This window comes from Tachypleus tridentatus, chromosome 6, assembly GCF_004210375.1.
Source record: "Tachypleus tridentatus isolate NWPU-2018 chromosome 6, ASM421037v1, whole genome shotgun sequence".
NCBI lineage: Eukaryota > Metazoa > Arthropoda > Merostomata > Xiphosura > Limulidae > Tachypleus > Tachypleus tridentatus.
Window position 1 is genome coordinate 119,317,549 of NC_134830.1, and position 22,462 is coordinate 119,340,010.

The following is a 22,462-nucleotide window of genomic DNA, read 5'->3' on the forward strand; positions in this document are numbered from 1 at the left end:
ATACAGTGAAGAACATTATGAAATGTTGGAACAACAAGATCACCATTCATCAAGTGAAGAACCATGATGGAACGTTGTAACAACAAGATCACCATGGCAGGAACACCATGTATACAGTGAAAAACCATTATGAAGCGTTGGAACAAGAAAATCACCATTAAAGGAACACTATGTATACAGTGAAGAATCATAATGGAACGTTGGAAAAACAAGATAACCATGGCAGGAACACCATGTATACACTTAACCACCATAAAGGAACGTTGGAACAACCAGATCATTATGTTTACAGTAAAGAACCATATTGGAACGTTGGAACAACAAGATCATCATGTATACAGCATAATGGAATGTTGGAACAACAAGATCACTATGCATAAAGGGAAGAACCATAATGGAACTTTGGAACAACAAGGTCACCGTGCATAATGTGAAAAACCATAATGGAACGTTGGAAAAACGATATCACCATGTATACAGTGAAGAACATTATGAAATGTTGGAACAACAAGATCACCATTCATCAAGTGAAGAACCATGATGGAATGTTGGAACAACAAGATCACCATGGCAGGAACACAATGTATACTGTGAAGAACCATAATGGAACGTTGGAAAAAGAAGTTAACCAACGCAGGAACACCATGTATACACTATACCACCATAATGGAACATTGGAACAACCAGATCACCATGTATACAGTAAAGAACCATAATGGAAAGTTGAAACAAGAAGATCTCCATGCATTAGGGGAAGAACCATAATGGAACTTTGGAACAACAAGATCACCATTCATAATGTGAAGAACCATAATGGATCGTTGGAACAACAAGATCGCCATGCATTAAGTGAAGAACCATAATTGAATGTTGGAACAAGAAGATCACTATTTATACAGTGAAGAACCATAATGGAATGTTGGAACAACCAGATCACCATGTATACAGTAAAGAACCATAATGGAACGTTGGAAGAACAAGATCGATATGCATTAAGTGAAGAACCATAATGGAATGTTAAAACAGAAAGATCACCATGGCAAGGACACCATGTTTACAGTGAATAACCATAGTGGAACATTGGAAAAACAAGGTAACCATGGCAGGAACACCATGTATACACAAAACCACCATAATGGAACATTGGAACAACCAGATAACCATGTATACAGTAAAGAACCATAATGGAACGTTGGAAGAACAATATCACCATGCATAAAGGGAAGAACCATAATGAAAGGTTGGAACAACAAGATCACCATGCATTAAGTGAAGAACCATAATGGAATGTTGGAAAAAAGATCACGATGGCAGAAACACCATGTATACAGTGAAGAGCTATAATGGAACCTTGTGAAAACAAGATAACCATGACAGGAACACCATGTATACACTAAACCACCATAATGGAACGTTGGAACAACCAGATCACCATGTATGCAGTGAAGAACCATAATGGAACGTTGGAACAACAAGATCACCATTCATCAAGTAAAGAACTATAATGGAACGTTGGAACAACACGATCACCATGCATTAAGTGAAGAACCATAATGGAATGTTGGAAAAACAAGGTAACCATGGCAGGAACACCATGTATACACTAAACCACCATAATGGAACGTTGGAACAATCAGATCACCATGTATACAGTAAAGAATCATAATGGAACGTTGGAACAACCAGTTTACTGTGTATATAGTAGAGAACAATAATGGAACTTTGGAACAACAAGATCACCATGTATACAGTGAAAAACCATAATGGAACGTTGGAACAACAAGATCACCATTCATCAAGTAAAGAACCATAATGGAACGTTGGAACAACAAGATCACCATGAAAGGAACACCATATATACAGTGAAGAACCATAATGAAACGTTGTAACAATATCACCATGGCAGGAACACCATGTATACAGTGAAGAACTATAATGGAAGGTTGGAATAACAAGATCACCATGCATAAAGGGAAGAACCATAATGGAACGTTGGAACAACAAGGTAACCATGGCAGTAACACCATGTATACACTTAACCACCATAAAGGAACGTTGGAACAACCAGATCACTATGTTTACAGTAAAGAACCATATTGGAACGTTGGAACAACAAGATAATCATGTATACAGTGAAAAACCATAATGGAATGTTGGAACAACAAGATCACCATTCATCAAGTGAAGAACCATGATGGAATGTTGGAACAACACGGTCACCATGCATTAAGTGAAGAACCATAATGGAACGTTGTAACAACAAGATCGCCATGGCAGGAACACCATGTATACAGTGAAAAACCATTATGAAGAGTTGGAACAAGAAGATCACCATTACAGGAACACTATGTATACAGTGAAGAATCATAATGGAACGTTGGAAAAACAAGATAACCATGGCAGGAACACCATGTATACACTTAACCCACCATAAAGGAACATTGGAACAACCAGATCATTATGTATACAGTAAAGAACCATATTGGAACGTTGGAACAACAAGATCATCATGTATACAGTGAAAAACCATAATGGAAGGTTGGAATAACAAGATCACCATGCATAAAGGGAAGAACCATAATGGAACGTTGGAACAACAAGATCACCGTGCATAATGTGAAGAACCATAATGGAAAGTTGGAACAACACGATCACCATGCATTAAATGAAGAACCATAATGGAACGTTGTAACAACAAGATCACCATGGCAGGAACACCATGTATACAGTGAAAAACCATTATGAAGCGTTGGAACAAGAAGATCACCATTACAGGAACACTATGTATACAGTGAAGAATCATAATGGAACGTTGGAAAAAGAAGGTAACCATGGCAGGAACACCATGTATACACTATACCACCATAATGGAACATTGGAACAACCAGATCACCATGTATATAGTAAAGAACCATAATGGAACGTTGGAACAACAAGATCACTATGTATACAGTGAAGAACCATATTGGAAAGTTGAAACAAGAAGATCTCCATGCATTAGGGGAAGAACCATAATGGAACTTTGGAACAACAAGATCACCATTCATAATGTGAAGAACCATAATGGATCGTTGGAACAACAAGATCGCCATGCATTAAGTGAAGAACCATAATTGAATGTTGGAACAAGAAGATCACTATGTATACAGTGAAGAACCATAATGGAACGTTGGAACAAAATGATCACCATGTAAGCCGTGAAGAACTATAATGGAACGTTGGAACAAGAAGTTTATCATGTGTACACTGAAGAACTTTAATGGAACATTGAAATAATAATATCACCATGTATACAGTGAAGAACCTTAATGGAACGTTGGAACAACAAGATTATTATTATTCAGTGAAGATCCATAATGGAACGTTGGAACAACAAGATCACCATGTATAAAGTGAAGAACCATGATGGAACGTTAGAAGAGAGTAGGATGTCACACATAGACCAGTAATACTGGACATGAAAACGGGAGGATGGCACACATAGACCAGTAATACTGAACATGAAAACGGGAGGATGGCACACATAGACCAGAAGTACTGGACATGAAGACAGGAGAATGGAGGAAAACAAAGAGAGTTGTGTCATCAGTAGAGACTGTGAACACCAGGAAGGTTAATGAAGAGGAAATGAGTTACAAACAGAAAGAAGAGATGAAGTGAAAATTTGGGAACATCTCGTATATAATATATTGTGTATCAATAAGAATGAACAGAAAAATAGAGAGAGGAACAAAAGAAATGTCATGGATATGACCTTGTCCGGAAACTTATGACAGAACCACCAAGAGAATACTTTGAAGTGAATAAGACAATGAAATGAGACTTTAGACCCTGCAACAACAATAAATGATGAAGAGGAAAATTCATTGAGATATGATGAGAATTAGGGCACATTGGACAGGTTATTTGTAACAACTAAAAGCAAAGAAGGCTTTCAAGATAGAAATAGTTTCTTCGAGTTATGCAAAGTACTAAATAAAGCTTTGGAAGCAGAGAAGCAGTTACTGGCGATTATCCCAGAAAACCAATGATGAGATTGAGATATTGTGACTTATAAGAATTTTAAACACCGAACGATACAAATAAAAGTACCAGATGAGAATCAGCAATCATTATACCGATATGGATAAGGAAAGAAATTAAGAGATACTGTGGCCAGTGTAGATAGATCTCTTTACTAAAATATGTGGGAAAAAGTATATACAAAACTTCTGGAAAAAGGAGAGTGAGGTAATTAGTTGAAAAACAATTCAACGGATGGAATTTCGAAATGAAGAAATTTGCACTTTTCACACTGTGACAGTTGAATTTAAAGAGAATATAACACAATCAACAACTGAATGTAGTTTTTATTGACCAGGAAAAAGCATTCGATCTAGTCAATAAAGTTACATTATGGACAATATTTGAAGATTAGTGTGTAAGAGGCGACTTTAAGGAGAACATAGAAGCTATGTTTAAGAGTACCAAATATGAAGTAGACTGAGAGATTGGAAAGACGAATTATCTGACGTGCACTAAAGATGTGTCCAATCGCCTATACTCCTTACGATATACAAAACTAGATTATAGTCAAAGCAAATTTAAAGTAAAAAAATCAACATACTTATTTCAGCAGATGATCAAATCTTGGTTAATAAAGATGAAAAGAAACTCTAAGACCGTCTAAATACACGATGCAAGAAGTGTGATATGAGAATCAGTAAGGTGAATGGATAAGCAATGAAAACACTAAGACAACTGAAAGGGAGACCCAATTAAAGTAACGAGTTGAAGTATCTTCAATGAAGATGGTAAGTTAGACACAGAGATAACAACCAGATGCCAGAAAACAAACATTTTAACTTATTAGATGTCTTCCCTGCTGATTCTTAAAGACATCCTTTCAGAAAGGAAGAGGATATTTATAAACGTTGTATTAACTCCAACACTAACATATTAATATCAGACATGGACCATCAAAGTTGTATTAACTCCAACACTAACATGTCAATATCAGACATGGACCATCAACGTTGTATTAACTCCAACACTAACATGTCAATATCAGACATGGACCATCAACGTTGTATTAACTCCAACACTAACATGTCAATATCAGACATGGACCATCAACGTTGTATTAACTCCAACACTAACAAATCAATATCAGACATGGACCATCAACGTTGTATTAACTCCAACACTAACATGTCAATATCAGACATGGACCATCAACGTTGTATTAGCTTCAACACTGACATATCAATGCCAGATAAGGAAGTGTTTACGTCATCACTAACATATCAATACCAGACAAGGGCTAACAGTAAGAGAATCGAAGAAAAAAATCACATCGTGTTAAATGCGATGTTTTCCTAAAGCTGTCAACCAGACCGAACGAAATAAGAAATGCATCCATCAGACAACAGTCTCGAGTGAGACCAGTATTGAAACGTATAGGAAAGTAATAATTGAAGTGGTTCAGCCAATCAGTGAGAATGAGTCCAGGGCATCTTTCACAAGAGCAACAGCAGGGAAACCAGCAAGAGCAACAGCTGGGAAACAGAAAGAGAAAAAGATGAAGATTAATAGTGTCAAAGAAACAACTAAAAGTAGAAGACAATAACTGTTGAAATGTCACACCTTGTCATGAATAGATAGTCTTTCATGTACACCACGACGCTGAAAGAAAAATAAAGAAATAACTCGCACTAACTTAACTAATTCACTCATTTTAACTAATTAATTAACTGTAAATAACATTAAGAAACTAACTACTTACCTAAATAACTATTTAAATACAACTATCTTTCTGTAACTGAGTCTAACTAATTAACTGAATCCGACTAACCAACTAAAGGTCCAGAATTAAATAACTTTAACAAACAAACTCATTATTATTAACTTTTTTCTTGTGGATGATATTCGATTCGTCCTATCAGATCTCTAGGTTTAACCGAGTTTGCGCAGAACTTTCTTCTGAACGTTTTTTTTATTTCATTCTTGTAGATAAACCATATCACACCATGTTGTCCATCACGTGTGTAGATTGTAGAGATTTCTTTAAGCTCATTACATGTTGTATTTCAAGGTCTGTTAAACAATTTCTAAACATAACAGTAGGCCTTTCTTTGTTTCTGGTTTGAGCATATTTAAGATCTAATGTATTCAGGCGTTTACAATGCAATCGCAAAACAACGAGAATCAAACGAATAAGTTTTTCAGTTAAACAAGTTTCCTGTTTAGTTGAAAATATTTAAAGATCACTAGATGTAATACTGGTGTCCGTCCTCCAGACAGTTCTAATTCAGGCAGAAGCCATAAACCTTCAACCATGTTTACTTTGAAATTTCAAAACACATATACGAAAAGAATTATCAACTTTTAAGCTACATAAGACTGTGCTCTTGTGTTTATTGTAATTCATCCATTATCTCCTGTAGTGATAAATGTATTTCTCTGTCTTTTATTTTTCTCTGAAAATACATAATTTCCCGATATGTAATTCAATACCAGTTTCCATGGTGTAAGAGATATGGTCGTTAATCAACGTTTATGAGTAGATATGGTAAATATTCCAGTCATGGTGGATACTAATTTATCTTCTCTGATAAGAATGATTCGAGCACTTTAAACACAGTGCTACTAAATGTCAAGCTGTGGTTATTGACTTTATATATATAACTAATTTAGATCCTGTTATTTGTGTACAGAGGACTTAAATAATGATATCTAAGCCATAGGTCAAGCTATTTTAATGTAATGATAAAAGACTTTCGAGAACAAACCTTAGGGCATATCACGTTCTGTGAGTTACACCAAACACTCTGGCCTGGCATGACCTGCGTGGTTAAGAAACTCGCCACGCAATCTACGGGTCACGGATTCGAGTCTCCGTCACAGAAAATGCTCGTTCTTTCAGCCGTGGTGACGTTAAAATGTGACAGTCAATCCTACTTTTCGTTGATAAATACTAGCAGAATAGCCGGATGTGGGTGGTTTGACCAGCTACCTTCACACTAGTTTGTTTCTTTTGAATTAGGTTATGATGGGTGGTTAGTGAAAAATGCTGACTTCTATTTTGAAACAAAGGGTAGATGTGAGGGAGAGATGTGGCTGATATACTCGTACGACAAGTTTTATATTAAGTAGCTATTACCTGGAGTTGTGTTTATATACAGATTTATAGCGATGTATTAACACTAAAATAGCAAAAGATATTGTAGGGCTTAACATTGAATTGAAACAGTTGGAAGTTTTATGTGGTTTCGATGTGTAAGTTTCTCTTTACTCAGTTTTCGGAGGGATTGCACGTGATGTCACAAAACATTTTGTTCTACGAGAATACAAAATAGCCGTATTGTACTTCAAATGTTCCCTTGTAACAATAAACAGAATTTCATATCAATACAAGATTCGATAAATATTGCCTTTGACAGATGATACGAATTTGAAACTTAACAACTATTCAGTTACTTTATGCACGCCGCTAACATTATTTGCAATGTCGGATAGCGTGGTATTTGGACATAAGTTTGTAATTTTTCACTTAAGAGATACGTAAGCATTCGACGTCCAATATGGCGGAGTAAAGTATAGATTAGGTGACTTTATGACGTCAGAACGAAACTTCTCTAGATAAGTCAATAGACCGTCATCTCGATTCGTGACAGTTGTAAATCAACACGTAATACAACTTAAATCATGTTCGGTGGCTTCAAATTAGCAGGAGACTAGGCCTCTTTTATCTTTAAACTTTGATATGATCGTTTGTGGCTTTACGTGTGAAATCAAACCCAACTGACCTCAAGATGATACATTGGCCACGGCTATCCTGGATAAGCTTTCTGATGGTGTTTCTCAGAACAATTGGATTATTAATATCACACTGTCAGAGTTATTGTCTTTAAAATCTTGACAGTTTGAGGTTTCCAATACGTGCTTTCCTTAACCTTATTAAGACCTATGTCACAGTAACTGTCTTTAAAGTCTTGACAGTTTGAGGTTTCCAATATTGCTTTCCTTAACCTTATTAAGATATATGCCACAGTAACTGTCTTTAAAATGTTGACTATTTGAGATTTCCAATATGTGCTTTCCTTAACCTTATTAAGACATATGCCCCAGTAACTGTTTTGAAAATCTTGACACTTTGAGGTTTCCAATATGTGCTTTCCTTAACCTTATTAAAACGTATATCACAGTAATTGCCCTTAAATTCTTGACAGTTTGAGGTTTCCAATATGTGCTTTCCTTAACCTTATTAAGACATATGCCCCAGTAACTGTTTTGAAAATCTTTACACTTTGAGGTTTCCAATATGTGCTTTCCTTAACCTTATTAAAACGTATCTCACAATAATTGCCCTTAAATTCTTAACAGTTTGAGGTTTTCAATATGTGCTTTCCTTAACCTTATTAAAACGTATATCACAGTATCCGTCTCTAAAATACTCACACTATTACTCCAGAGATGGTGAACAAATGAAATATTTGAATTATATTTGTGTAACTGGTGAAGACAGAGGGATTAAGTGTCGCTTTCATATCGTTCGTTTGATGACTAGAGAATTATCTTATTTATTGTTAACAACACTACTCAGAATATTTCATGCGAATAACAGATATTTCTAGAAATAGGCACCGGATTTTCTGAAAGCGTAAGCTCGCGAGATATTCCATAATTTAGATTTGTATCATTCTTAAGGAACCACGAGCTTTTTTTGTTTTTGTTTTTAACTATGTAGAAGCATCAAGAAGTCAAATAAAACAATAAGATGGCGGTACCTAGTTTCTGTAACTTAACAGGCACCCTATCTGATACCTGGGTAAAATGGAAAAGCTCGAAACCCACTAAGATTCATACTTAGCAATCTGTTACTAACCTGGAAATCCTCATCACAGGACGGGATCATTCAGGAGTGTCCGCCATTTATGCTGTTACGCTGAACGAATGGCACGATTAAACGTTACAATTATGACGTACCCACAGTAGAAAATGCAGAATGTGTGTAGCAACATGGTTCTAGTCGAAAAATTAACTATTCGTCTTCGAAAGGTTACTCGGCAAAAATCTGATTGAGGTGTATGATCACACCTGACGAATCGCTGAACCGAGTTTCATAAAATTTTGCGTATACTCTTAGGGTCTCTCTTTGATATTTCAGCATTCTGATGTGGTTCCTCTGTGCCCTCCTGAGGGCCTTTTTGTCTTTTCCTGTGCATTGAGCAGGTCAACTGATAATCCACATATGGTAATCAGAAATATTAAAAAATATCAGTTTTAATATCCTTAGATGGAATTTTTCTTTTATGCAGTGACTCAACGAAAGCCTGGTTAGAGCGCTCGATTTGCAACCTTTTTATCACGGGTTCGAATCTCGTCACCGAACACAATCGCTTTTCAACACTATGATTCGACGGTCAGTTCTGGTTTTCGGTGATGAAGAATCGCCCAAGATCTAGCTGGCTGCATTCCGTCTAGTTTATTACTCTTAAATTAGAGCCAGCTAACGCATGTAATTCTTGAGTAACTTCGCACGAAATTTAGAGAAACAGAGATGATGCTAAAGAAACACATCTTCTGTTCCTTTGGTAAAAATTTATTTTTATTCTTTTGAATAATTATAATTGTTGATTAAAAACAATGTATTATTTTTTGCTGTAATGCAGTGGTTATATGTTTCTTTTTAGATTTAGCATCCAAAATACGTAACACCAGGCCCGGCATGGCCAGCTGGTTAAGGCGTGCGACTCGTAATTTGAGGGTCGCGGGTTCGCATCCCCGTCGCGCCAAACATGCTAGTCCTTTCAGCCGTGGGGGAATTATAGTGTGATGGTCAATCTCACTATTCGTTGGTAAAAGAGTAGCCCAACAGTTGGCGGTGGGTGGTGATGACTAGCTGCTTTCCTTCTAGTCTTACACTGCTAATTAGGGACGGCTAGCACAGATAGCCCTCGAGTAGCTTTGCGCGAAACTCAAAAACGAACAAACAAAACAAACGTAACGCTAAAACGAGTGTTAGATAAATAGTGGTGTCGTTTAGTGTGAAGCTAGACAATGGGCTGGTTACCGGATATTAGCGTTGTAAGATCTAACATTAAAAATCAGTGAACAATAAGAAATATATGATAGACTTGTCACTGTTGCTTCAAATATTAAACAACCAATGAATTACAATATACCAAGCTGTATCTATTATTTTAAATTTGTTACTCCTTTCAAAGGTTTTCTTTGCTTTAATTCTGATATATTTATTACTTCTTTCAGGTGTCTTGTAGTTTGTGGTGGTAAAAAACAAACAAACTATAAATCAAACCTGGAAACATTGAATGTGCACTGAAATTGACAATGTTTTCTAATTAACTATGGCTTATACATAAAGAGTGTGTCAAGTGCGCAATCTCACGTGATAATAGCAAACGTGACGTCAGTATTACTACAGTTGCAAAGTGAGGACGCGAACGTTTTCTCTCGAGATGAAAGATGATGGATAAGTTACAGATCCCTGGATTTAACACACGAACTTTGTATAAGCAAACGAACCATTCCTCTGCATTCTAAGTTTGTGATTTTTGCTTTTGAAATTCACGAGACAGTAAAGACTAGTTGAGAGAATGGAGACCATTTTATTTTAACGTTTTGTGACCAGTAATAAGTAGATATACTTTTTTTGCAGGGGCGTAGATTTTTTACACTCGATGGGGGGGATGATTTTTGCAACCACTTCTGTGGACTGTTCAATTTGCAAATTGGTAATCTCTGATTACGTGAACCTGAAAGCTGTAAACATGCAGTCACAGAGTAATCTTGTTGCCACGATACATGCATGTATACTTAGGCCTACTGACTGGTACTTACGAACTATCGCTTAGATCGAAAAGCTTAGAAGCGCGCCTATATTAAAGATGTACATTTCGGCTACTGAAAAAGCCTACATCTAGGCCTAATTATGTAATTCGATTGGTAAAAACACGAGAATCACAAGAACAAACACACAATTTGTAGGCCTGTGATGCAATAAAACAATTCAACAGACCAAACTGTAGGGGGGGATGATTGTATGCACCATATCCCCCACCTAAAATGAAGGGGGGATGTATACCCCCTATTCTCCCAAGGATCTAAGCCCCTACTTTTTTGGAGTCAATTTAATTCACCAAATTCAAGTTACTAAGGTTTCCTTTATTTCTGGCACGTTTTTTCCCTTCACATTTTATGCATTATTAAATTTCAAGTCTGAAAATTTTTGATGTTTTTTTTTAATTTCGCTTAACGCTACATGAGGGCTATCTGTGCTAGCCGTCCCTAATATAGCAGTGTAAGACTAGAGGGAAGGCAGTCATCACCACCCACCGACAACTCTTTTACCAACGAATAGTGGGATTGACCGTCATATTATAACGTCCCCACGGCTGAAAGGGCGAGCATGTTTGGTGTGATGGGGATTCGAATCCGCGACCCTCGGATTACGAGGATGGTCCGTTAAAGCGTAATAAGTATTTTATAAAATTAAAAAAAAGCCCCGAATTGCATAAAAACAGGAAAAAATAGTAATGTTTTATGAAATGAAAAGTTACTGTAAATAAAATATAGAGCGCTTACTGGTGTCAGGTTGTAACACGAACGGAATTTAGATACATGCATTATATTTTATCTCAACAACTGTTCATTAGCTCATGTTAGCTCGGTATGGCCAGGTTGCTCAATACGTAATCTGAGGGTCGCACGTCCAATCCCTTCACACCAAAACTTGCCTTTCCTTTCAGCCATAGGACCGTTATAATGTGACGGTTAATCCCACTATTTTTACATAAAATAGTAGCCCAATAGTTGGCTGTGGGTGGTGATGACTAGCTGCCTTCCCTCTAGTCTTAAACTGCCAAATTAGGGACGGCTAGCGTAAATAGCCCTGTGTAGCTTTGCGCGAAATTTAAAAACAAATAAACAGCTCAAGTTAACAGATACCAAAATGTTTTAAGGGCAGAAAGGAAGGAATTTAAGCTTCCTGTTCTGATACAGCATGACACTTTATTCGTTTTTACGGACACCTGGTGTAAAATACAGCAAAACTTCGATATAAAACACGATCAGTTGACGGATCACGTAAAAATAATATATATTTAATATTCATGTTTCAGACAGATATATAAATCAAGCCTATAAGTACGAGAACAAATTGAGCTTGCAAAAACGAGATCATGCACTCCAGAGGTGCCACCTACAGGTAATTATTATATACATATGTAAGTTTCCACCTCGTATCACAGTACACATGAAAATTTCTATATAAAGTAAAAAAGTATAAACAACCAGTACGCTTTTCGTCAGTTAAGGACACAACTGATTCGTTCCAGCAGAAAAAAATGTAGGAAGAAAAGAAAAGTTAGGAAATAGAACAAATCAACTCGGAAAGTGTAATTTTACAAAGTCACTCTTGTCTACGTGAACGAAACCTGCTAGATACATACAAAAATAATACATATCTAAGTAAATCTAAATAGATCACAAGCAATGTCACTTAGATGTCAGCGAATTTTTTTTTTCCAAAAGAGTTTAATGACAAAAGCACGAGTGATAATTATCACGTGAAGATTTAAAGTATTATATATATATATATGAGTAACATTTATAAAGTTTGCTACACATAAAACATTTATATACATTTGAACATGTAAAGCCTTTCATAGGAGAGTTCTGGATCGAACATTATTATTCGAGCTCCCTCTCGTTTGCTGTTATGATAAAAACCAGACAGCGTTTGACAGACAACAATAATAAAACGATATCAAAATAAACCTTCCTAAAACATTCACTGATGATTAGTATCCTATATATATGTAAAATTTTTCTATCCAATTTTCTCAACCCAAACCAGCCGTTTTTACATATATATATATTTCTCTACAAGTGGGTTTTCTCGTCATCACTGATCATTAGTATTTTAGTTTAACAAAACAGATTTTTAATTTTTGTTTAACTCGTAAATCATGATAAAACTAAATTTTCTGTAACGAATATCAGAAACCTATTGATTACGTATAATATAAATATTTTATTTATAACTTAAACTTCAGCTACTTGTCACGCTTTAATATTTCTTTGCCTTTATAAACATGAGGGATTAAATTAGAACACAAATTGTGCAAGTTTTAGTCACATTATCATATGTGTAGGTTTTAGTCACATTATCATATTTGTAGGTTTTAGTCATATTGTCATATTTGTAGGTTTTAGTTACAACACCATATTTGTAGGGTTTTAGTAGTACACACATATTTGTAGGTTTTAGTTACATTATCATATAGGTTTTTGTATGTGTTGGTTTTAGTCAGAACACCATATGTGTTGGTTTTAGTCAGAACACCATATTTGTTGGTTTTAGTCAGAACACCATATTTGTTGGTTTTAGTTACAACACCATATTTGTAGGTTTTAGTCACAACACCATATTTGTAGGTTTTAGTTACATTATCATATTTGTAGGTTTTAGTCACAACACCATATTTGTAGGTTTTAGTTACATTATCATATTTGTAGGTTTTAGTCAGAACACCATATGTGTTGGTTTTAGTCAGAACACCATACGTGTTGGTTTTAGTCAGAACACCATATTTGTTGGTTTTAGTCAGAACACCATATTTGTTGGTTTTAGTCAGAACACCATATTTGTAGGTTTTAGTTACATTATCATATTTGTAGGTTTTAGTCAGAACACCATATGTGTTGGTTTTAGTCAGAACACTATACGTGTTGGTTTTAATCAGAACACCATATTTGTTGGTTTTAGTCAGAACACCATATTTGTTGGTTTTAGTTGCATTATCATATTTGTAGGTTTTAGTCACAACACCATATTTGCTGGTTTTAGTTACAATACCATATTTGTATTGTTTGGTTACAACAACATATTTGTAGGTTTTAGTTACAATACCATATTTGTAGTATTTGGTTACAACAACATATTTGTAGGTTTTAGTTACAATACCATATTTGTAGTATTTGGTTACAACAACATATTTGTAGGTTTTAGTTACATATTTGTAGGTTTTAGTCAGAACACCATATTTGTTGGTTTTAGTCAGAACATATATGTTTTTGCATATTTGTTGGTTTTTTATTTGTTGGTTTTAGTTGCATTATCATTTGTATACCATATTTGCTGGTTTTAGTTACAATACCATATTTGTATTGTTTAGTTACACAACATAAGGTTTTAGTTACAATACCATATTTGTAGTATTTGGTTAACATATTTGTAGGTTTTATACCATATTTATTTGTAGGTTTTAGTTACAATACCATATTTGTATGTTTGCAGTTTTAGTAACAATACAGGTTTTAGTCACCATATTTGTATGTTTTAGTTACAACACCATATTTACAGGTTTTAGTCACAACATAATGTTTGCAGCTTTTAGTAACAATATCATATTTATAGGTTTTAGTCACAACATCACATTTGTATGTTTTAGTTACAACACCATATTTACAGGTTTTAGTCGCAACATAATGTTTGCAGCTTTTAGTTACAACACCATATTTGTTAGTTTTAGTCACATCATCATATTTATAGGTTTTAGTTACAGCAGAATATATTTATCCCAAACAACGAAAGACAGAAGCGATTGAACATAGTAATTGTACGTCATATTATTATGTGTTGATGTATAATCTCAATATATAAATAAATAATTATTAAAACAGCCGTCACATACCAACAAGCACATACAGTATTACAGATAGAATACAAAGAATTGCATGCAATCATTTTGGAAACTCTTCGAGTGTTGGGTTTTATGTTTCTAGTCTAAACTCTGTAATCTGACTCTGAGATCTGTGACGCAGACTATAAATAGTTTTTTGTTTTATTCTTTTATACACGACTGATTTCTTAATATAACACTTTGGATACTTAGGTCACACACACAGAATGAACCTACTGGTTCAGACTGGGTACCCAAAACACAAGTAATTAATTGTCTGTAGATCATTCTTTACCAGCGAGTTTGTTGTTGAAGCAGCGTATATGAAAACCATGGAACTTTGTACGATGTTAATGCTTATTTTGGAAAGCAGTAGTTAATGTTTGAATGTTTCACAATGGTGAGTACAGCACATGTAGCCCATTGTGTGGCTTTTGTGTTTAAAACAAGAGTTGGTGTAAGTCCGTACAGTTGTTTTTCTGTTTTAACAGGGCTGCGTATTAACGGCAAAAGTAAAGGATCATGCGTAGTACACCAGCTCGTGCACAGCATGGATTTCTTGAAACGTGAGACAACTTTCACAGAGCTGACTAGATTATTAATAAATATAAAGAAACACGTGGTTACAACTAATTCTTGAAGGTTGTGTTGAATAGAGAAGTAGAACTACTTGTTGTGCGTGGGTTATATGTATTATGTTGTTCATTGTTACATGTGACTTATATGCACTATAGTGTTCGTTGTTACGTGTGTTTTATATGCTCTATGGTGTTCGTTGTTAAGTGTGGTTTATATGCACTATGTTGTTCGTTGTCACGTGTGGTTTATATGCACTATGGTGTTTATTGTTACGTGTGGTTTATATGCATTATGGTGTTCATTGTTACGTGTGGTTTATATGCATTATGGTGTTCATTGTTACGTGTGGTTTATATGCACTATGGTGTTCATTGCTACGTGTGATTTATGTGCACTATGGTGTTCATGGTACCTAATTTGTCTTTCCATTATTATTTTTTTCACAAATTAGAATTTTTAAGAAAAATAAACATTTATTTTATAAAACAACTCATAAAAGTTTAACAAGCCCAAGGGAAATCTTAAATTACATTTTTTCCAAATTGCTGATTGAAAGTCAGATTGATATTATTAGAGCAACTTTCCTTAAGGTACTTCTGCTAAATACCAGTTGGGTTACATTATACAGTCAAATGTTTACTTGAAACGCTAATTTTATAGGCTGTATAAACAAGAGTGCTCATTGAGTGGATTGTCGATAAACATACCTGTTTTGTCTGTGTTTGTGTTTTCTTGTAGCAAAGCCACATTGGGCTATCTGCTGAGCCCACCGAGGGGAATCGAACCCCTAATTTTAGCGTTGTAAGTCCGTAAACATACCGCTGTACCAGCGAGAGGCCGTACCTGTTTTTTAACCTGATTTGTTACATTTCTTAGGCCTAATGTTTTTGTTAACAATATTGTGAACAAAACAGAACTACAAACAATATCAGATAGGATTTTCAAGGAACAAGACAAACAGTCTCAGATAGACCTTTTAAGATTATACCCGACGTTTCGGTTCATGTCTTTTTCTAGGGTCTTCTGGACGTCACAGGTCACGACACCGACTTTAAAATTTAAAATTTGTCTTGTAACCTGTAACGTTCAAAGGCCTTTGAAAAATGCATAAAAATAAAAACATTTATTTTAAATTGTTTGCCGTTTTCCTTGAAATTGGTTTCCATCTTTCCTTCAGCACCGAAAACTTACAAACAACAGATACTTGTTTTACCATTGTTCGTTTTAAAGACCACAAAATGAAGAAAGCTAACGGGTATTAGCTTTCTGTTATGTTAATTTAAAATGTGTTTTTTTTCTCTATCCAGTTTGCTTTTTCTTCAATATAACCTCTTTATATATATTTCGCGTAAGTTATTTTACTTCTCATCTTTGAAGTTTGATTACCTTTAATCATAAAAACTTTATCATACAAAAATGTTTCGAATATTTGCAAACTAGTGATGAATTTAGGATGATATGCTTCATATAATTAAAAATATTGGTTGCCAAGTTTGAATACATCATCGAAAAAGACACGAACTGTTGTCAATAACACAATTTCAGAAATAAACTCTAAATTTGTCCTTTCATTCTCTTAACTTCCGCTCACAAATAACCAAACACCATAATTTCTGATTATCCTGTTAACATTCCACTCCATCTAATGCGTATCCAATATTAATGCACTTCATTATTCCAATTCATGATAGCCTTGCATATTTTCCGTTAGAGGGTACCACTGAGCAACGGGCTTACGAGGGTTTTCTATCATTTCTATCCAGTGGTCACGTCCGAGGCCAATACAACTGTTTCCAATAGCACAACACCCCATAATCTCGTTTGTCCCGACCCTATGAGTGAGATCAATATTTTTCTTATATACAATATAATTCATTAAATAATAACAATAATAAATCAGTCAGCATCTCTTGAATTATTTATGAATTCATAACATTTGTATTTGGACTAGTTTCATAAACACCTGGGGTTATGTTTATCTTAAGATTTTACTTCAGAATATACCATGATTTAAACATCCTAGGTACATTGTTTTGTATATTACTAGGAATATTTCTTCAAGTGTGTGATAAATAAAATTGTATCAAATTATAAGTTTTTTTAGCTATTTCTTCGGGAGGTAAACATTTTTTTATTATTTTACATTTACTTAAAATCATGTGTTATATAGGATCTCTGAAAGTTAAGTCATTTTTAGCAGCTGAAAATCGTGCAAGACGTGAAATAAAAACGAAAGGTTTGGTTTGTTTTGAATTTCGCGCAAAGCGACACGAGGACTATCTGTGCTAGCTTTCCCTAGTTTAGCAGTGTAAGACTAGAGGGAAGGCAGCTAGTCACCACCACCCACCGCCAACTCTTGGATTACTCTTTTACCAACGAATAGTGGGATTGACCGTCACATTATACACCCCCCCAGCTGAAAGGACAAGCATGTTTGATGTGACGGGGATTCGAACCCGGAATCCTTGGATTACGGAGAGAAAGGTAGAGAATAAGTAAAACTGAAACACACACAATATGGATTTTACTGTTTTGTTTTGTTGTTGCTAAGCGCAACGCTACGCAACAGGCTATTTGTGCTGTGCCTAATATTTTCTGGTCTTTTTACACTTAACTGTTTTAGGGTTAGAAACGTCATAATAATATACGATAGTATATGGAAAAAAAAACTTTTATTTAATAATATATTCTATTTATTCTTCTGTTGTTTTGATCCCTTTTTGAGTATAAAGTAAGCTCTCACCTCTATGAGTATTATTAACATTAAACCCTTTCACGTGTTCAGAACCTTAGATAACAATAAATATAATTGTAAGTTTTATAACGAGCTAGTGCTAAGCTCCAGGTATTTATCTAACGCAGTACTACTGCAGCATTTTAATCATCTAAATACTGCACGTGGTAGAAGGTTGACAATTCAATCAGTTTTTCATAGTTCCCCTTGTTCTGTTTAAAACTCTTGAAGGAAACGATTACATCAGAGGGATTAAGAAACAACAGGTAATTTAGAATTTGAATCAGGACACGCTACACTTTTTATCCTTTATCTTGCAAATCAGCCTCGGGGGCTGGATTTGCAATCTGCTGGTCACGGGATCGAAATATTTCATCGAAAATGTTCACTCTTTCAGCCAAGAGGGCATTACAACGTAATGGGCAATTCTATCATTTGTTGGCATAGAGTTGCAGCTCAAGAGTTGTCGGCGGGTAGTGCTGACCAGCTAACTAGATCACACGAGGCTATAACTTTAAAACTGGGGACGCCAAGGACAGACATCCCTCAACTAACTTTTCGCGAAATTCGCCAGGTAAGCAAACAACGTAAGTCGAATATAATCGCAATTAATCAGCTTAATTGGCTAACCTGTCGTAATCCAGGACCTTCACAAGGAGGTTCACATCATTAATGTTTTCCGCAGGTACATCAAAAACCAAAGCCTCATTATAAACTGGGTTTAACGATTCTTTCTTCACAGACGTTTTCTTCTTCTTTATTCGTTTTCCTTGGCACATGAGGTAAACCTTAACGTAAGGATCTGATGAGAAATATAACGTATTAGGAATAATATCGAAAATATCAATCAAGATTGAAATTATTCACGAATTATTCCCTAATTACATAAACAATGTTATGAAAAAATGAATTTTTTAATCATTAGGCCCCCTTAATCACGAATGAGGTTTTAGTTTTGTTATGTAATGATACGTAATAGATATTCCTGCGAAAAAAAAAACAAACCGACGAATCATTTATCCGTTAAGGCTACCCCCAACTGGTTTTTGAAAAATTTCCTTAGCCTACTCCTGGTTGGGTTTTGAAATATAATTTTCGAGAGTATGCCATAGTTTACTGCTAAAGTTTAGTTTCACCATTTGTTTAAAACTTTCCACTTGCCTGATGAGCCAGTTATATCCATGGCTTTGAGAGATCTTGCTTTAATCACTGTAATTGTAAGTCTTCCAGCGGTCGGTAAGTAGCACAGAGACACCATTATCTCTCCCAGGTCCTTCTTCTCCTATCGGCAGGAAGACGTAAACAAATATTTTATAAAATAAATAAAAACATAAATGTCTAGCTCTTTCGTGTTTCAGCAATAACAGTAATGGAGTAATTTTGTTCTCGTTTTATTCTGAAAACATGTTTAATTACACGAAACCGAGTTCTTTGTCACATTATTCAATTATTAAGATTACGTAACAAAGATATAACATTTTAATTACAAATGGTAAATACGTATTTATAAAAACATTAATAATAAAGCTTTTTTGTTTTGTTTTTTGGAATTTCGCACAAAGCTACTCGAGGGCTATCTGTGCTAGCCGTCCCTAATTTAGCAGTGTAAGTCTAGAGGGAAGGCAGCTAGTCATCACCACCCACCGCCAACTCTTGGGCTACTCTTTTACCAACGAATAGTGGGATTGACCGTAACATTATACGCCCCCACGGCTGGGAGGGCGAGCATGTTTAATAATAAAGCAAAACAGACTAAACTATAATATAACGAAGGCGATAGTTGTTCTTTTATGGAAAACAAATAAACATGGGCAATGATATACTGCTAAATAAAAAAAACGTTCAATTGTGTTAACCCCAAAGCCCTCAGCTCCACCAGTGGCTTACCAGAAAATATGAGGGCTTAGATGTCTTAAATCGGGTTGCGATGCCTGCGTTGGCTTTCATTGTTTAACAAAGCTGTACCACGGGTAACAAACCTGATTTCTGACGTCGTAAACCCGCACTTTAAGACTTATCGACTGAGAGTTCTGCTGTGGACAGAGTCCAGAGAGCTCACTGTGCAGCTTTGTTTCAATAACAACCAAAAAAAAAAAAGGAAGAAAATCACAATACTTTACAGAAACTCCATCTTGGTTTACATTGGTTGCAGCAGGAAGTAGTACTGTGTATTCGGTTTCAGTTTACTACAATTCCAAATTCAAAGTAATTTCTAAACGAAATAGTATTTTGGTAGTTTTTCAGTTTAAACAGGTAGTATTAGTTCCTATCATTGTGTTGTATCTTTTCTCAGTTTAAACAGGTAGTAATAGTTCCTATTATTATATCTTTTCTCACTTTAAACAGGTAATAATAATTCCCATTATTGTGTTTTATCTTTTCTCACATTAAACAAGTAGCAATAGTTCCTATTACTGTGTTGTATCTTTTCTCAGTTTTAACAGGTAGTAACAGTTGCAATTATGGTGTTGTATTTTCTCTCAGTTTTAACAGGTAGTAACAGTTTCTATTACCTTGTTGTGTTTTTTCTCAGTTTATAACGGTGTAACTTTCGCTGTTTGTTGTTTTATTGCCGAATAACGTTTGTCTTTATTACTGAAAATCCACCAATAGCTTTGACACTACTCATAAAACTCGATTATAAATAAAGATGATTTCTAGTGTTTGACACTACTCATAAAACTCGATTATAAATAAAGATGATTTCTAGTGTTTGACACTACTCATAAAACTCGATTATAAATAAAGATGATTTCTAGTGTTTGACACTCTCGGTAGAAGAACATTTAACCATGAACTTTCTCACAACTGATATAAAAATATAACGGGGCTGAAAATATCAATAGATAATACATAGCTCTAAAACCACAATATGTCGTGTGAAATATGAAAATCTTCATATTATATATAAGTGCATGTAATTCGAGAACGCAACCATGTTTTTGTAAACGCACAGTGAACGTCGATACAACTAACAGCACGGGAACAAAATAGATTTACAGCTACATCTTTCTCACGCCAACAAAAACGGTAAGATAGTTTTACAAAAACGAAACAACCTGGAGAGAAAGCGAGAAAATCGTAAAGTTTCAATTGCCTTATATGGAACTGCGTTGGTTTTAATCGTTAACACCTATAAAGGCTTAATATTTTTTGACGAATAGTATGCTAGACGGCAGCTAGCACTACTTTTCATTATTAGGAATGTGGATGAAGATGGTTGTTTTTGTCATGATTTTCATCGCTAACATTACACTTTCTGAATTCATTTAACTAGAAAAAAACTAGCGTATATAAAAACATGGACATATACGAAATATAAAACTCAGCTATTGTTTTTGTATTGTATTCTTTCCTAATTCTTATTTTATTTTTGTCACTTTTGTTATAATTAATCTATTCTTGTCTATAAACATTAGCAGAGTAAAAATGTTCAAACGGTTCATTAAATACATGTAAATATACTAACCAATATCTAATAATCTCGCTTTTTGACTTGCTTTAAGATTTTGAATAAATATAAATTTATTATTATCAGTAATAAGTCATTTTCATATGCTCCAAATACTTTGACAAAGAGATTCACCCAGTGGCGGCGCGAGGATATTTTCGTTGAAAGGGGTGAGGCTGAGGGGGGGCTGAGGTAAACTGTGGAGGGGCTTCCCAAAATGCCATCAATATGAAGTATAGATGGTAAATTATAATAATGTAAATACTAAGGTACATTTTAGAAAGGTGTGCTATTTTGAACTGCGTTTTCAATGCAGTTTTCATTGGAAACTCATACTCTGATTAATAATTCATTATTACAAATTAGAAATAATCTGTTTATGAAAATATGCGTACACCATGGTCAGCGGCTCGATGATCATACGCTTAAGGTGTTCGAGGCGAGAATCGCGCTCTCGAACAAAGCAAACCCACAGTCTGGATATTGAGTGGTCATAGTGGCACCAAAACAAAATGTCTAAATTGCAGTTGACCTTCACAGAAAGGCTCATTTCTTCATGAGTTCACATTATTCATACAGGCCAAACTGTGACTGTGATATTGTTCTTATTATCATAAATGTGACAAGCACCTGTTACAATAATGTAACTACTACATTACATTAAATTAGGCACTTCTAAATAGCCCAATGACAATTTCAAAATTCATTCTAGAATTGTTTAGGAATATTATTTGGTCAGTTATCATATAAGGTTATTATCTAACCATAAGTATAACATCAATTGGATGATTTTAATACAAAATTTTAAGTGTATGCCACAATCATCAGTACAATTTTGGATGGCTGATACACAATGCAAAATGATCTCACAGAGGACACAACATCGGCTAAATGCTTCATAGTTTTGACCTATACACAATACACTTATACATACATGCTATGTTTTACTTTTCAATAAAAGGATAAATGAAATTAATGGGTAAATACCTGTGAAACCTTTGGTTTATAAAA

The 22,462-nt window shown here is 34.8% G+C and overlaps 2 protein-coding genes across 4 annotated transcripts in view; both read right to left on the bottom strand.

The window, feature by feature from the left end:
- Positions 1 to 5,859, bottom strand: part of LOC143253440 (toll-interacting protein B-like) — a 35,424-nt gene extending 29,565 nt beyond the window's left edge. Inside the window, exon 1 of one of the 3 annotated variants that reach the window (XM_076507337.1) lies at positions 5,765 to 5,859. The gene's annotated coding sequence lies outside the window, so the exon portion shown is untranslated. The remainder of the gene's footprint in view (positions 1 to 5,764) is intronic. The other 2 variants (XM_076507339.1, XM_076507334.1) reach the window with 2 other exon arrangements.
- An 8,474-nt stretch (positions 5,860 to 14,333) lies between these two features.
- The window catches only part of LOC143253442 (synaptotagmin-10-like), a 42,458-nt gene continuing 34,329 nt past the window's right edge, over positions 14,334 to 22,462 (bottom strand). Inside the window, exons 6-8 of the mRNA XM_076507340.1 lie at positions 19,162 to 19,282; positions 18,631 to 18,802; positions 14,334 to 17,098 (exon numbers count right to left, since the gene is read on the bottom strand). Coding sequence (XP_076363455.1) covers positions 16,939 to 17,098; positions 18,631 to 18,802; positions 19,162 to 19,282 — 453 coding nt within the window. The 3' untranslated portion in view covers positions 14,334 to 16,938. The remainder of the gene's footprint in view (positions 17,099 to 18,630; positions 18,803 to 19,161; positions 19,283 to 22,462) is intronic.